General features: G+C 47.9%; 1 protein-coding gene across 2 annotated transcripts in view; it reads right to left on the bottom strand.

Annotated features, from left to right (window-relative positions):
* LOC122389298 (receptor-type tyrosine-protein phosphatase mu-like) overlaps positions 1 to 17504 on the bottom strand; it is an 86810-nt gene that overhangs the window by 10657 nt on the left and 58649 nt on the right. The window contains exons 21-28 of one of the 2 annotated variants that reach the window (XM_043381179.1): positions 10759 to 10831; positions 9880 to 10062; positions 8937 to 9307; positions 8396 to 8597; positions 8148 to 8223; positions 5905 to 5963; positions 1139 to 1227; positions 570 to 744 (exon numbers count right to left, since the gene is read on the bottom strand). In XM_043381179.1, coding sequence (XP_043237114.1) covers positions 570 to 744; positions 1139 to 1227; positions 5905 to 5963; positions 8148 to 8223; positions 8396 to 8597; positions 8937 to 9307; positions 9880 to 10062; positions 10759 to 10831 — 1228 coding nt within the window. The remainder of the gene's footprint in view (positions 1 to 569; positions 745 to 1138; positions 1228 to 5904; positions 5964 to 8147; positions 8224 to 8395; positions 8598 to 8936; positions 9308 to 9879; positions 10063 to 10758; positions 10832 to 17504) is intronic. The other variant, XM_043381180.1, reaches the window with a different exon arrangement.

Raw genomic sequence — 17504 nt, 5'->3', positions numbered from 1 at the left:
CACATAACACGTTGGTCGTTAACACATAGCACGTAATCCATAACACGTTAACACAAAACACGTCATGCATATCTTACATGGTATGTAGGTGAAATTAGGCTTTAGGTGATAGGCTGGGTTAGAATGGGTAAGATAATGTTTGAGTTAGAAATGAATTTGGAAGACGAGATTTGAGCCCGTCATCTCGCCCCCGAGTTCAATATCTGGCATCACACACCATCATCCCGTTCCAGCAGTGAGATTTGGATACCAAAAAGGCGCGCGAGAACTCGCACCTCTGCGTTAATTGCCAAAAAAAGTGCGGGTAGTAGCTTGGACATTTATGTAATGACTAGGCAACGAGTGTACTTGGTTAATTTCAACCATATTTCAGCGACTGCCTGGTCTCAGCCTGTTTTTTTTTATACGAAGGTTTTAGTGTTTGCCTGCAACCCACGTAATGCCTATTACATGAAATGCTGAATTTCAGCTGATGCCCTGAGGTAATCATGCCAAAATTCACTTTAACTGATACGATTCGCCTTTTTCTTTTTTAATGAGCGACCATGGTGACTCTCAGGCCCACTCACACGGCATGAGGTTGCCGTATCTGTTCTTGGCCCGGTTCTGCGGCTTGCGGCCGTAGAGGCAGGGCTGTGTCAGACCCAGCGGCAGGCTTGCGAACTGCGACTGTAGCAGGTCCGTGTTCCGAGCGACCGCCACCAGCTCCGACAAGCGAACCCGCGACTTGTTCAGGAACAGCGACTGCGGTGGTGGAAACAAGCACCGCAGAATCAGCGAGGGTTTCACCGGCAAAACCAGTATTTTAAACATCATAAAGCATTAAAATGATAGGTATATACCCTACCTTTAGGTAGTACAGTAGGTCTACAAAATAAGTCCTCTGCGTATGCGGGCAGGTGGCGCCTGAGTATAGCTCAGGCGCTAACTGCCCACTGGTGACCCGCTTACGGCGGGGTCTTATTTTGTAGACCTACTGTACAAGTTGAGTCGCTGATGGAAGAAAGTAAATATTGCACTCTCCCTCCCCTCTCTCTCTCTCTCGCTCTCTCTCTCTCTCTCTCTTTCTCTCTATCACTCTCTCTCCCTTTCTCTCTCTACCTCTTTCTCTAATTAGAAATTTAAAATCCAGACACACCGTGAGGTTTTCGTAGGTGCTTTCCTCCTCTGCACTTTCTTCAGCCGGATTGGTGTACAGCTCTTCCATTGGCACTTGTGCTGGGGTGGCTGTGGACATAATATCGTCAGCATTATAAATTATAATTATAGTATCAGGATCGTATCATCGTTCCAATCATATCAGCGGGCGTTACATGGTAATTGTTTTTGTTTTGCGGTCATCAACCATCTCCCTAATTATACCAGCATGTTTGAGCGCTTTTAGTTTCCTTTGCTAGTCGCCAGAACAGAGTTTGCACCCTAGACCCGCGCATGACTGGGAGGCTCTACATACAGAGTCTTCCAGTTGTTTGCGATATATTCAGAACCGCTATACGTATCGACACACTTTTAGTTCCCTCGGCTTCATCAGTTTGACGTCTTCTGTCAAAAAGGAGTAATAGCCGTTTTCACGACGGCCATCTGGTACACATTTGGTGCACATCTGGTGCAGATCAGGTGCAGATTTGGTCAAATCAGGTTCAGTGTGTCTCTTAGTAGCTATCAGCTAGTGTTACACTACTTACACTACTAGTTAGTTACACTACTTAGTAATTGCTTATATGCCTGCTTTGTCGTATTATCAGAGAGCATCATCGATTAACACGCGCACCGACGAGGGGGGGCGGATATCCGCTCCCCTGAGGTTTTTCGTGAATAGCGGGAAAACCGCGGCGCGTAGCGCCGCGAAATTCGCTACGACTATTCTCTCATCAATTTTACATATGGTGTGCAAGTTTGAACTTCCTAACTTTTAAGGTGAGGTCACCGGGTTACTTTGAATGACCCAACCTCAAGTCACTTCTTTGCAACTTTGTCACCGTGCCAGAACTACAGTAGATGTCGGAGGCCTTTGAAAGTCGCAGGATGTTATTATAAGGTCATTAGTAGCTACAATTTGTTTATCTTTGAATTTTGATATCGGTGACCTAAGGTCAGGTCAATTTCTCAACCTCCCCATTATAAGTCAATAGGGGAAAAATCAACTCCCTGTTTTTACCACTAAAACGGGTCAGAATGGCACCATATGCCATATACATGACTTCACATACGATCAACCTTCACTACCTTGAGGTCTGCTCAGCTGTTGGGCAGCTGTAAGGTCATGTGACGTCATCAAATGTCACCAGCGGTTTTTTGCCAATAACTCCGTACAGGAACAATGATGCCCTTTAGGATCACAAATCACAATGGTACCATTAGTTTGTTCCTAGCTTGGCTACGGCGAAAGTTATTCGAGCAAACTATCTTAACCCGCGCCCTGCTGGGGGTCCTGGATTTCCACGCCCTGCTGGGGGGGGGGGTGTTTGAACACCCCCCCCCTTGTAACTCGGCTCCTGGGCCACGTAGCGATACGCGGAAGGCGGCGTTCGAAAGAGCGTAAAAAATAATGACGAAATCACTTCAGTCAATTTTTTGGTCAGGTCAAAGGTCAGGTCACCAGAGGTCATTGAAGGCAAAATTTCGCCGATTTCCAGGTCGAATGTCGAAAATTTCCAAGAAGCCAACGCATAACTCGGGAACCAATAAAGCTACAGCGCCGCGGAAAAGCGCATTCGATAGCCCTATTAACGCCCTTTCTGAGTAATTCTCTCAGATTTGACCTAACGTCAACGGTTTTGCCTGCAGGGGGCAAAAACTGCAAAAATAGCCGATTTTTTTGAAAACAGTTTTTCTGCAATAACTTTTGACCCAAGCCTTGTACGAGCTTACTTTTACCGGCATCGTGTTCCTCTCGTCAAGACGCATCGAATGAACTATAACTTGACCTTAAAAGGTCAACTTGAAAATTTGACCTCAGGTCAAGGTCATGACCTGACCGGAAAGGGTCATGTTGCATATCAGTCGATCCGTATCGTCGAGCTGAACACATCTAAGGCGTTTTCATCGCTCTAGCATGCCTCCATCAAAAGTTATTTGCGAAAAACTGTTAGATACCATTCGTGACCTAAGATGACCTCAGGGCATAAACAAGGGTCACGGACACTATTTTTAAGTTCAGTGTGTCTAAACCACTTGTAATTCGGTGTTTGGGAGTGTTTATAATGTCTTTCATCCAAAAGAGGCGCATTTCAATTTTCTCCCATTGACTTATAATGGGGAGGTCGCAAAATTGACCTGACCTTAGGTCATCGATATCAAAATTCTGAGATATACATTTTGTACATGCTATTGCTCTTAGCAATCGCTGAAAGTTTCAAAGCGATCGGTCACTCGGTGTAGCTATGACAGACATTGAAAGTTTTTATGAGGTGAGGTCACTTCAAGCGACCTGGTGACCTGACCTTGAATGACCTTGGTCTGAAATTTTCACAACATGTGTAGAATTGATGTATGATAAGGTGTACCAAAAACGGCGGCGCTCCGCGCCGCCGTTTTTGAGATATTCGCGAAAAACCACAAGGGGGGGGGGTGTTCAAACACCCCCCCCCAGCAGGGCGCGGGTTAATTTCCAGCGCCGCCATTTTGACTTTTTTGACCTCTTTGACGTCATTTTGGACTTGACCTGAAAATAACTTGTAAAAATTGCAGACCTTGTCCGTGCGTACCCCGGCCCATGCCCAGTACCGCTTGTCGTTGACGTTATCTTGCTTCGTTCTCGAGATCTCGGGGGGGGGGGGGGGGGGCCTCGATTCTAAGTTGGCGCGGACCCCCGTCGGTGCGCGGGTTAAAATCGGGCATCAATCGCTGCGTCTCGTAGCGGTGCACACGCTCGCTTTTCCGCGACGCTCTAGTTCAATTATGGGGCGAAACGGCGAGGGGGTCTTACCCTTACCCCCCCCCCCTCGGCCGGTGCGTATGTAGAAAGCCAATAGCTCCGGCGAAGGTTAAATATACAAGGGTTTTGACTGTAACACGAAATAGGTAGGTATAAGTACCTAGGTATACATTTATGAGCTCGTAAACCAAATATGAGCTTGGTGTGGATTATTTGGCGGCGGCCAGAGCCCGCAGAGAAGACATGCCTATAATTTTAGTTGAAACTTGATATGTGACGTCATCGCTTAGTTCTAGGTCAAACAAATTACGATGCCCTTGATCACTTTTTTAGACTATCGAATGTCGCTTGAATTTTGAAAATCGGATCAGTTGCTTCGGAGAAAGGAGAAGGAACTATGTAGAGCCCTAGCTTAGTAATTCGCGTTATGAAATATACCCCAGTCATGCGCGGGTAAATTTAGTTCATTTTTATAGCAATTTTGTCCGAATGGATGAAAGGGTGGGTGGCTATGGGGCCCGCGTGCTCCGCTAAGCAGTGCTTGTTGCGAATGACACTGCACAGACCCGCCACCCCGCCTTGCCCTGCCCGCGCCCGGTTCACCAGTAATTTACCTCGCGTTCGATGTCTCTCGGACGACGAAGATTCTATGTCGTCCGGCCAATCGAATGTCGCTTGAATTTTGAAAATCGGATCAGTTGCAATAAAGATTGTAAGGTGCCCCTGAGTACCAAGTGTGTAACGCGAGTGCTTTTTTCGTATTGTGTGACTGTGATTTCTCTCACCTGCATGTTTTTACCCACCATCATGTGACTTTGGGCTGTAATAGCCACAAACTATTGTGGATTGCCCTGTTAACGTCAATACATACATACATACATACATACAATCCCGTCCAAGGTCAGCGGGGGCTCGGCTGCAGTTCTGGAACGTGATTGGCCGGACGGCGTAGAATCTTCGCCGTCCGAGAGACATCGAACGCGGGGTTAGATCGAAAGTTTAACGTGCCGCAGGTAGATGGCGGCACGGTGCTCCCGGGTCTAGCGTGATCCTCTCTCGCCAGTTGCCAGCTGGCGGGTCAAACGACATGGAGCTTCCCGGCCGCGAACTCGCTGCCACTGAGTTAGGAGACGGACGCCTTATCCACTACTGGGTTGACCTTGTTAAGGTCGACGAACAGTTTGAAGGCGCTTAATTAAGTTAAAATTGAGCCACATATTCGGATTCAGGGCCTCAAGAAACCCACTAAACACAGCTCATATCACGGATGTCAGCGTGCGAACATGCGAGGTCATTGACCTTGATTGACCTTAGAAAGGACACTTTTCAATGTAAAGATTCATGTCCTATATCAAAATCTGACATATGTACATCACACGGCATAGTTTCGTTCTTGTTGATGAAATCACATCCAGTTACGCGGAATGTACAGCCCACCGCTAAAGTAATGTAGGGTTTTACCAATCTCAACGGTTAGCTTTGACTGGCGATTGTTAAATGCGGAGTGATCGAAAAGAAGATGTCAATAGCTAAAGTTGCAGCTGCAAGGGTGACGATACATATAAGCTACATTCAAAGTTTCATTGTAGTCTGGCTAATCGCTCCTATGCTTCAGAAGCAGAATATACCCATGACTGAAACCCCACATTACTTCTGCTGTGGACTGTACGATTTCGTCGAAAACGGTCGGAGGCTGTACCTATTATGACGTTATAGCTCGGTGACCTGACATGACCCGAGTATATATTTTTTTACCAAAAGTTGCACATAGGATGCCCTAGAGGCTATGATTTTTTTTTTAGCACGATCCGACTAATAGTTCGGCGCCCATCGCAAGAAAAACCTCAGGGGGGGGGGGCGTATCGACCCCCTCCCCTGCCGGGCCGAGGGTCAATAGGAGCTTCAGTTTTTTACGTCAGCAAATAAGAAAAATAAATGAAAAGTAAGCAAGCAAAAGGAAAAAATACACAAACAGCGAAGAGCCAGCATTGTGCAGGGCGCATTTACAATCTTACAAGAACACTTACCAGGACTTCCGTCCGCCTGAATGTTAGGGGTGGCGGCCTTTTGAGCCAGTATGCGCCTTCTGAAAAATGACAGCTGGTATCATGTCCCAAGAAATGGTTAAATACATACCTATTCCTCACAGTAGGGGAGAGCGGAGCGGGGAGAGTTGTATCATGTCCAAGTTGTATCAGGGCGAATTGTGCCAAACTTATCCAATAGATAGCGCTCGTGACACGACCAGCCAACGAGGTTTTCCGGGCGCCATCTTTCCCTGTGCTGTCGTGTGGCTGGGTGGACGCGTCTCGAGGTGAGAGCCGATTTTATGTTTTTTTTTTAACCCTCGCCGGACCTATTGGTTTTCTACATACGCGCCGGCCGAGGGGGGGGGGGGCGGGTACGACCCCCCCTCGCCATTTCGCCCCTGGTGGAGCTAGCGCGTCGCGGAAAAAACGAGCGTGTGCGCCGTTACGAGACGCAGAGATTGGTACCCGATTTTAAGGTCCTAGGTCAACCGGTGACCTCTGAGGTCAGGTCAAGTGCCCCAGGGTACGGTTCAGTTTTTGGTGAATAACTTCGCAAAAAACGGCCGCAGAGCCGCGATTTTGGCAGCATCGTGTTCGCCTCGCTCAGGCGCGTCGAATGATATACTTTTTGTCCGGGTCAGGTCAACTTGGGGTGTTGACCTCAGGTCAAGGTCAGGTCAGCACCCCAAGGTCACGAAGTTGGTCGAAAGAGGTCATGTCGCATATCATTCGATTCGGCAGGTCTTCCTGAGTTCATTGGTGGCTTTCTCGAGTCGCTAGCTCAATTTGATCAAGAGTTATTGACGAAAAACTAATATGACCTTGATGACGTCATAAATGACGTCACGGAAGGTCAACATTGCAAAAGTGACGCATCTAACCTTGCAAGGAGTGCATCAAATCACGATTCTGTGTGCTTGAGATAGTTGGAGATCGTTCCCGGCGCCAGAATAGCAATTTTCATTTTCCCCCATTGACTTATAATGGTGAGGTCACGAAAATGACCTGACCTCATATGACCTTTAGGAAAAATCCGAGATATACAAGTTGTGAGACTCATAATGGATACTAGATCCTGCAAGTTTCATTTCCCTATGACATCTCCTCTGGCAGTGAGGGCGTTGCGAAGTTGCGACATCTGAAGACCGTGCAGAGGTTCACTTATGACGTCATAGGTCAGTGACCTGACCTGACCCAAAAATGCGGTTGGTGTCAAAAGATGCGGCTTGGATCAAAGGTCAGGTATGCCAAGTTTCAGCTCTCTATCGCCAGCGTGTTCGGAGCTATCGCGAAAAAACCCTATGGGGGGGCGGCACCCGCCCCCCCCCCTCGGCCGGCGAGGGTTAATGTCATTCTAAAAAAAAAATGAGTTGCAAGAAAATGTGTTTTGGGCATTTAGATGTGCACGAATTTGACAGATCTCCGTAGCGGTGGTGAGGGTAGGTTCTAAGGCCGCGTTAGTGAAAATGGATTTCTCCAGCTGTCCGCTGTTTTTGAGTACGAGGATGTTTTTTCCAAGATGGTGGCGAGGAACATGTTGTATCAGAGCCGGGTGGGGTATGTTGTAACATGTATGTATGTATGGGTATGTTGCTTTTGATCGCGAAAGCTAAGCCCTGTCTCGCGTTTGTAGGTAGCTAGTCAATACTCGTTCCATTTCGGCACAATGTGTTGGCTTCTTTGCTCTTAACGGGCCACTTTTGCATCTAGTCTGTTGATGTTTCGTTCGTTTCGATGTTTCGTTCGGATTGCATTGACCTAAGTTTGGTCTAATAAAAGTGAAGCCTTTGAGCATATACATTGTATTAAACCCATTTAATGTTGTTGTTATGTTCAAAACCAGTAGCAAGCACACTCCCTGAAACGTGAAATACCTAGTGATACAAATTACCCCACCATGTGATACAACTCACCCAAGCCATGGGGCAAGATCAAAAACATTGTTCTATTCGACAGACCGTAGAAGAAAAGCTGGTAGAGGTAGCGGAAAAGTTGCTTTGCACAAAAAAGCAGAAGAATCAAGGAAGGAGATAGTATGGAAATAATGAGTTTATCACGAATAGTTACGAGGTTATGGGTCTCGGAGTAAAAACTGATACAACCCACCCCACTCTCACCTATTTTGCTTATGCATGACAGATAATTACCGTTAGTTGGCGGATAATAGCAAAACACTACAAAAAACGTGTACGTACAGTAAACCAGATAAACCAGAACAGTCGCTGTCGCTTCTAGTTTACCTGAATGCCAAAGCCCCGATCACGATGAGCAGAATCAGCATTATACCGAACAGACTGCCCAGTATAGTACCGGTTGCTGAAAAGGAACACAACTCCACGAGTAAATGTGACACAAATAGAACTGTTATAGAAGGCAAGGAATTGCATGAGGATAGCTTCAAATCAAAGCAAATGACAAAAGTCTCAGCTTTCAGAGGCTACATAGCCCCTAAATAACAGAACTGGAGGCTTTTCGTGCACATTATTACCATTTGGAGCTCGGACGGTGATAGGCTCGTCCACGGCTCTAAAACTGAGTCCCATGTTGTCGGCTGACAGCCTGGATAGCGCCGCCATGCCGATCCGGTAGGCATGGTCGGTCTTCAGAGGTTGGTTGTAATAGGACTTCTCAGAAGTGTTGTAGTACTTTCCATCGCCAATAACGAACGTCCCGTTTGTATCCACGTGCTCCTAAAGAAATCGTGATCATATGTAGATCAGCATAAAAGACACAGAAAACAAAAAGACACGAGAGACAAAGTTGCAACATTCCAGCAAATCATTTTTTTCAACAATGATTAGGCCAATAAATTGGCGTGATGACCTCAGGTCCATCTTTAAAACCTGCAGACAGTCTGCACGTCAAACGGTAAATTTTTCTGCCATCAAGATAATTGCTTTCTATAATGCTGATATCCTATTTCATCCTAATCAACCAAGACATTTACGAGTACGAGTACTCGCATAGCAAACTTGACTGTAACAGTCTGTCAGTCGCCCGCTGTCCGTGTTCCCATTTCCGGCACCTACCGGATCAGCCACAGCGGCCACGTAGAAGCTGATGCCCCTGCGACTGGCCTCCTCGGCGTTTGGCAGGTCGTCGGCCGGGTACGCCTCCACCGCTGCGCCGTCCAGATCCAGGTCTTCCGAGACGATGACGTAGTAGCGCGAGACGGGCGGCCCGCCGGCGCCGGCGGCCGACGGCAGGCGCAGCTGCACCGTGCTGTCCGTCACCAGGTCATGCTGCACCTCGGGCGAGGCCGGCAGCTGCGGCGGCGGCACGCGCGTCTCCAGCCAGGCGGCGGTGCTGTTGCCCTGTCCGACGGCCGTGCTGGCGGCTACCCGGACCAGGTAGCGGTGACCCGCCTCCAGGCCCTCCACCAGCAGGCTGTGCTGGCGTGCTGCCGGGTCGCAGGCGGCTTAGAGATACCTAGGCATACCATGGGCATCTGGATTGTACGTGAGCACATGGACACGTATGAGTATGTATGTACAAGTACGTTGTGAACGTGTGTACTACGTAAGGCCCGATGACTTTGTGGCTCCATCCCATGTTCCTGGTGAGATGTTCGCGTGTAGACAGTGAAAAGGTAGCTACGCATCAGCTGTATAGTGTTCTTAGATTTCACTTACACTTCCAGACATTATAGGGCCCTGGAGATCCTGTTTTTGACTCTGCGGGGCCATTAGTGACGTCGATCACAGAAAATCGGATACCGATACCAAACAAATTTCAACCAAAACTATGGGAAAATGCCAAAAACCGAACCAGCTTGGAAAGGTGAAAGAAATGCCAACTTTTTACCAAATTAACTGGCTCTTTTACTCTAATGAGAATTCATAATACCGACAAAATACCGATAACATTAGGATTAAAATACCAAATACTAAGCTGATATCGCTCTGGTATCGGTATACAAAAAAGTTGGTATCCGATTGACATCTATAAATGCCATAGCGGCCGCGGGCTCACCATGGTCCTCTTCAGGGTCAACTTCGATCACTTGGCGGTGCAGCGGGGGGCCGTCCTCTGACTCCGAGACGTTCACCTGATAGCGCAGGATGCGTCCGTTCCTCTGGACGGGCGTAGTCCAGCGAACGTGGAGCTCGGTCAGCTGCAGACCCTGCTGTCTCACGTCGCCCGGTGGCCCGGGCCCTGGCGGTCACGGCAGAGACGCACGGTAGCACACCGGTCGGACACCAGGTCACCAACGTAGCACAGGCGGCTGCCTACACACCGGAAGGAGCAGAGTCACACAACATCGCAGAAACTCAACCAGCCCTATCATAATACAGTCCTATTAGCTATTACTCCTAAACAGATTCATTCATTCATTCATTCATTCATTCATTCATTCATTCATTCATTCAGATGATGATGCGCTCTATCAACTGCTATCACCTTTTCAGTTATCAGCCCACTGTGAGTTACAAATATAAAGACACATACCTGTTTACCAGCAATATCGTCCAGCATGTGCATTGTCCACGCATCTATCCCGATTATAAACTCACTTGTACATACCACGTATGGCTCTCATTTCTTGCTATATGTACAAAGGTCTGTTTTCACCGATATAAGTCTAATTCTATCGATATTTTTTCAGTGCATCAGTGCACTGGTGCATGCTGGACGAGTCGGAGATGCAATGCATTCAATGTTATTATTAGTGACATGGAAGAGATAACGCATTTTGATAAATATATTATGCCATTTTTTCAACAAAGCTTTTGAATCTACCCTGTATCGTCACAAATGTCATGGATATTGGATATACACACCGATGTTCAAACGAGACTTGGGAGCTGTTACTGTGATGGGAAATGTGGCACAGGAACGTGTCTCACTCACTTCCTTCTTCTGTTTTTCCAATCACAGACGACGGAGAACCTTCCCTTCTTACGTCAGCGCAGAATGCAGAAACCTTGAATAAACATACAGATGTGTCAGTAAGTGCCGCAGTACCTGTGAAATTAACTTCGCACATAAGGGAGGGGAGCAGATGGACCCCTAGTTTGTTTTTGTCAATAACTCGCGAAATAAGCGGCCGATTGTAACAAAATTTTCAGTAACCTTGATTTTATTAATTTAACACATACCTACCCTGAAAATGGCATGATCCTCAACCAAATACCCTTTGACCTGTAGCCTGTTTCCTAAGACCATGCCAGGCCGGAATCGCGATTCGGCGTATGTCGGCGCACATTGTTCGTGCGTTTCCAGACCACGGTTCGTCGGAAAGTCATTTCATCCACAAAAGAAACGAAATGTACCATTCGAAAGCTGACGGTGATCTGATTCAAAAATGTGTTTTTTACCGAAATTGTTCGATGGTCTTTTTAAAAAAATTGCGTTTTTGTTAAAGCGTGCTAGTTTTTTATTCAACGAGCTGTCTAGGACATTCTTGAAATCATAGGCATGTTTTTTTTTTCGTTTTCCAGTGAAAGCTGAATGCAAAAAGAACAATATGTCGCGAAAAGATATTCTCAAATATTAACCCTCGCATGTGTGCGGCGTTTGCCAGCTTCTAATGTGTAGGGGGGGGGGGGGTCGGTTGGACCCCCTCCTTGCCGTTTGGCCCCTGATCGAGCTAGAGCTTCGCGAAAAAAAACGAGCGTGTTGCCCGTGACGAGAGGAAGCCGATGATACCCAATTTTAAGGTCCTAGGTCATTGGTTGACCTTCCAGGTCAGGTCAATGACCCAAAGTCGGGAAAATCGGGACCTGTTAGAAAGTCGTAAAGCGTGGCTGCTAAGGGGTTTTCGGGGTGCTGATCACGAATATCGTGTTAGTTTTGATCACAGATGATGTCTTGAAGCATTTAGACCAGGTCGGGTCAGGTCAGGTCAGGTCAACCAGTAGGCGTCGTGACGGGTATTCGTAGTACGTGTCAACCGCCTCTGACAGCTTCGTAACATGTTACGAAGTCACCAAAACTGCTTCGTAAATGTTCAAATGGTTGCTAAATTCGAATTCAGCTCCAAAAACTAGCCTAGAAACATGTAAAACTCGAAAAAGTGAACCGAGGTCACCCGAGGTCACCAAAGGTCAATGACCTGACCTGACCTTCAGGTGACCTTGACACACACGGGAGTAACATCAAATCACATGTTTGAACGTTTGAAACCACGAAAAGCTTGCAAACACGCGGCTAGTGCGAGCCGTCAGCCGACATACGCGAAATCGCGATTCCGGCCAAACATGGTCTCGGAAAAGAGGTCACAGGTCAAAGGTCATTTAGGTCAGGGTCATGAAATTTTCAGGGTAGGTGTAAAATTGATCAATGCGAGGGTACTGAAAGTTTCGTCGCGATCGGCCGCTTTTTACGCGAGTTATTCGCGAAAAACCATGGGGGGGGTCCATCCGACCCCGCCCCTACACATGCGAGGGTTAACCCGCGCACCGACGGGGGGGGGGGCGGATATCCGCCCCCCCTGAGGTTTTTCGCGAATAGCGGAAAAACCGCGGCGCGTAGCGCCGCGAAATTTGGTATGACTATTCCCTCATCAATTTTACACATGGTGTGCAAGTTTGAACCTCCTACCTTTCAAGGTCAGGTCACCAGGTCACTTTGAATGACCCAACCTCAAGTCACTTTTTTGCAACTTTGTCACCGTGCCAGAGCTACAGTAGATGTCGGAGGCCTTTGAAAGTCGCAGGATGTTATAAGGTCATTAGTAGCTACAATTTGTTTATCTCGGAATTTTGATATCGGTGACCTAAGGTCAGGTCAATTTCGCGACCTCCCCATTATAAGTCAATGGGGGAAAAATTAACTCCCTGTTTTTACCACTAAAACGGGTCGGAATGGCCCCATATACCATACATGACTTCATATACGATCAACCTTCACTACCTTGAGGTCTGTTTTGCTGTTGGGCAGCTGTGAGGTCATGTGACGTCATCAAAGGTCACCAAAGGTTTTTGGCCAATAACTCCGTACAGGAACAAGATACAGACGCGTGGATGGTCTCATTGTGTTCAGCTCGTCAAGACGCATCGAATGATATATATGATGACCTCGAGGTCACGTGACCTGAGGTCAACCTTTGACCTTGACCTTTCGAGGTCAACATATATACCATTCGATGCGGATTGACGAGAGGATCACGATGCTGCCCTTAGTTTGTTCCTATCTTGACTAATTCGAAAGTTATTCGAGAAAAACTCTCTCCATATCCAGCGCCGCCATTTTGACTTTTTCGACCCCTGTGACGTCATCTTTGACCTGACCTGAAAATGACCTTAGTAAAAATTGTAGATCTTGACCGTGCGTATCCGATGCCGTTTACCGCTTGTCGCTATCTTGCTTCGTTCTCGAGATCTCAGGGGGGGCGGTCATCCGCCCCCCCCCCCGTCGGTACGAAGTTGGCCCAGACCCCCGTCGGTGCGCGGGTTAATATGCGTCTCTCACAGCCGGCAACAAGGCGCAATTACACAATTCAGTGTCATAATGGATCAAAGTAAGCCACACAAAAGCGTGAAATGACCCTTATCGACGCGCACACCCGGCGCTAGGCCCGTCTGACGGGCCACGGAAGAGACGTTCGGCTGTCGCCTTGCGAAACGGACGCCATATCAATATGTGTTAGTTTAACGATTCAAGTCGGTACTTCAGTTGTTCAGGACACCTGAGAGGAAGATTCATTGCTCTGTCACTTTCACATCATGTATGAATTTGCATTTGTTTATGTCTAATTTGCTCAACTCAGCTAGGCATCAGGAAAGCTGACCGCGCTGAGCTGTCATAGGTTGTACCGGCCTCAGCTGGCCTAGAGTGGGGGTAGCGCCCGGTGGGGCAGGGTAACCTTTGACCGGTCGCAGGGCCAAACAGCTGTCACTGGTACGGCCTCTGACAGTGAAACCCAGCTAACTTTCCCTGCGCGGGCTTTAGGCGCAGCGGGACGGAGCAAAACCTATATAAGAAAATGTAAGTTAAAGCATGTTGTAAATCTAGCAGAACAATGAACTGTCTTCACATATATCCTGAATAATTTTGATAGCGATATGGATCGTTAAACAAACAAATGTAGGTAACACTTGTTTAGCAGGACGAGACTCGAACGTTTCTTCCGTGGCCGGTCAGACGGGCCTAGCGCCGGGTCTGCGAGTCGATAAGGGTCATTTCACGCTTCTGTGTGGCTGAGCTTGATCCATCGTGATATTGCTCAGATGTGTGATTGCGCCTTGTTGCCGGCTGTGAGAGGCGCATATTAATATTTGAGAACATTTTATTGTTGCACATTGTTCCTTTGGTATTCAGCTTTCACTGGAAAACGAAAAAAACATTCCTGTGATTTCAAGACTGTCCTGGACAGCTTGTTGAATAAAAGATATTACGTTTTTACAAAAACGCAAGTTTTGAAAAAGGCCATCGAACGATTTCGATAAAAAAATACATTTTTTTAGATCAGCTCACCGTCAGCTTTTGAATGGTATATTTCGTTTCTTCTCTGGATGAAATGAGTTTCCGACGAACCGTGAGACGCTTAGTTGTTGACTGTCACCTGAAGGTCAGGTCATGGTCACTGAACTTTGGTGACCTCAACCGACTTTTTCGAGTTTACGACGTTTAAGAGTAGTTTTTGGAGCTTATTTCGAATTTGGAACTGATTTGAACATTTAACAATTAGTTTTGGCGCCTATGCAACATAATTATAACGGAGCTGCAGTGGTGGTTTACGCCTACTATGGATAGCTGGTGGGACGCCTTCTGGTTGACCTAGCCTGACAAGATCGGACCTAACCCTAATGCATGCATACCTTCATCGTCTTTAACCCGCGCCCGGGTGGGCCTCTCAGCCAACTTCGCCATGGTGGGGGCCTTTTTGGCCGCACCAGATTATCTCGGAAAGTAAGAGAGCTAGAAAGACACAGTAGAAAGCAACAGATAGCTCACTACAAAACTTTCAGAATTACATAGATCATTTTTTATCACTTTATCGCTGAGGTCACTGAAGGTCACCAAGGTTAAGTTTTCGCAAATTTTTGTTCCCGATTTTGACAACTTTTCACAAACCATCGCATAGGTCAGGAACCAACAGAGCTATCGCGCTGCGGAAAGCGCATTCGATAGCTCTTTTAAATGGCTTTCTTAGTATTGCTCTCACATTTGACTTTAAGTCAAGGTTTAGTCTCCAGAGGGCAAAAACTATCAAAATTTGACGTTTTTGCGGAAAAGTTTTTGTATAACTTTTTACTCCAAGCGCATATCAAGCTGATTTTACCAGCAACGCATTTGTCTCGTCGAGATGCGTCGAATGAACTATAAGTTGGCCTTAAAAAGTCAACTTAAAAATTTGACCTCAGGTCAAGGTCACGGAAAGGGCCATGCTGCATTTCATTCAATTCGTATTATTGAGCTGAACACATGCATGGTGTTTTCAGTGCTCTACGGCATGTTTTTATCTAAAGTTATTACGAGCGAGCGAGCGCAGCGAGCGAAGCGAAGTCTTTTCAATATAACGGAAAAATCTCAGTATGAGCGGCCCGGCCCGGCCCGGCCCGGCCTGTAACGCTTTTGAGAGGCTTATATCTCAGCAACCGCTGGACCGATTGGCCTGCGGTCTTTTTTGCTGGGTAGCCCCATCCCTTCTACCCCGTAATTGACTATTTTTGATGCATCTCAGTGACCGTCGTGGCACGTGCCACGTGAAAAGTCAAGGGTGTTCAGTAGGGTGGCACTTAGCAATAGGGTGAATTTTATGTTTTCCGATTTTTAGGCGTGCGGGTAGTTTTCTGGTTCCATTCCCGTAAAAAATAATGTGTGCAAAATGATTTTGAAAAATATTGATATTTAGGGGTCGCGAATTGAGGTCAAAGTTGACATTTTTTTGGGGAAAGTCAACTTTTTGGAAACTGCTTTAAACCTATTTGGAATGACATATGTGGTCATTAAGCGTCATTTCCGACGTATTTTGACCTTTATTTGTATAACAATTGTTTATCCCATCACTTCCGGCCGATCGTAGCCAGTCCAGGTCAGGCCAAGACAGGTCTGATCTGGGCTGTTTTACCCATGTCAGGCCTGTTTTGGCCTGCGACCGGTGCCTTCTCACAGTGGAGGTCATATCCTCCATATATCCTCTGATTATCCATCATATATATCCTCTGATTAGTGTGAGGAGTGACCGGTCTCCCTTGTTCCAAAGGGAGGACGAGCCCCACGGTTCTATCGGTTCTTGAGACATGCTCCTTTTCTGTCGAAGAGAATGTGAAGAAGTTGGAGTCAGCCTATCGTCGGCGGGCGAAAGCAGAGGCGAGAGTGTGCATTGAGCTGCACTGGTTTATTGTGCTTTCGGGATGTTCTTCCGTGGGCGGTTCTTCCGACTCTAGTGTCAGTGCCAGCAACAGACTTACCCGGTCGTTGCGGCGCACACACGGAGGGAACGTCTTTGACGATGGCTACCATGAGAGAGAAACGTCGACGCACACTCCCAAGCGCATGCGGGCGAGCGGACGTCTCTAACAGTGAACTGGCTTCGACCGGGCCAAACTGCCCAACCGTAATGTGTGAAGAACACGTGAGCCTGTTATCAACTGCGGCATGGAACTTAAGATACGACTCCGGCTGAACCGCGAATCCTGAACCGCGAGAGAAGGAGCGTCGACCGACTCTAGGTCCTGGTGATGGGGGGAGGGATTGGGGTGGCCAAGCTCCTCGCCGTTCCCAACCTCCCCTCCATCCAAGCACAGGAGCCCATGCTCACAGCTCTGGGGGACTAGGAGCTGGAGAAGCGGAACTGCGGCGTTTTGCTTCGACGCCACAACAGCGAACAGCATGCTGGTGAACGGTACTTTAGCCCTTATCGAGCAGAAGCTGGATCGGCCCGTCCTTCAGCTGGCCTGCCGGCACCACGTGTAAGAGCTGGACCTAGAGAAGGCCTTCTCCACCTGCCCTAGAATCTCGAGCGGCCTCTACATCCGGCTGTTTAAGAGGTTCAAAGGCGGGTGGGAGTTCATACTTCATTGACAGGATCACACCGGTGGCGTTCGCCGTCGACGACGTTCCGGAGTGGGACGAGCTGCTGGTCAGCTTCCATCGCTTCCATCGCTGGACTATGCCTAGCTCCGGGAAGACTACCGAAAACTTCTGAAGCTCTGCGTAATTGCTCTCGGTGGAGTTCCAAGCACGGCATCCGTTTCTCCGCCTCAGAGTACTCCGCTGAGTTAGGTGGATGGCAAAGACCATCTGCACTGTGGATGCCTTCCTCTTCAGGGAGCGGCTCCGGCTGACGGCGGCCGAGGCCCAGGTCATCAAACGCTGTGCGCTGTCCGTTGCCTGCAAGTTTGCCGCCGCCGCCGCCGCATGGTTTGGGACTCTATTGCCACTGCGCCGGCTCTGGACTTGACCTTCGTGAACTCGTTCTGCACCTACCCCGACAAGGAGCTGTCGAAGGCGACAGTCCCGGTCTTCGGCCGTCACGTGTAGTACTTGAGTGATCGGCTGCCTGGTGACTCTGGAGCTTTTAGACCCCGACCCTCGGGCTCAATCAAGACATGGTGCGGGCAATAGACTTGTAGGAGAGGGAGGACCCTCCCCATAAGTCCTTAGTGGACACTATGAACGCCGCTCTCGCGACCGAGACCTTGGTGAGC

The sequence above is a fragment of the Amphibalanus amphitrite genome, unplaced genomic scaffold (genome assembly GCF_019059575.1).
Source record: "Amphibalanus amphitrite isolate SeventyFive unplaced genomic scaffold, NRLGWU_Aamphi_draft 000353F_arrow, whole genome shotgun sequence".
Classification (NCBI taxonomy): domain Eukaryota; kingdom Metazoa; phylum Arthropoda; class Thecostraca; order Balanomorpha; family Balanidae; genus Amphibalanus; species Amphibalanus amphitrite.
This window is presented reverse-complemented; position numbering and strand designations above follow the sequence as displayed.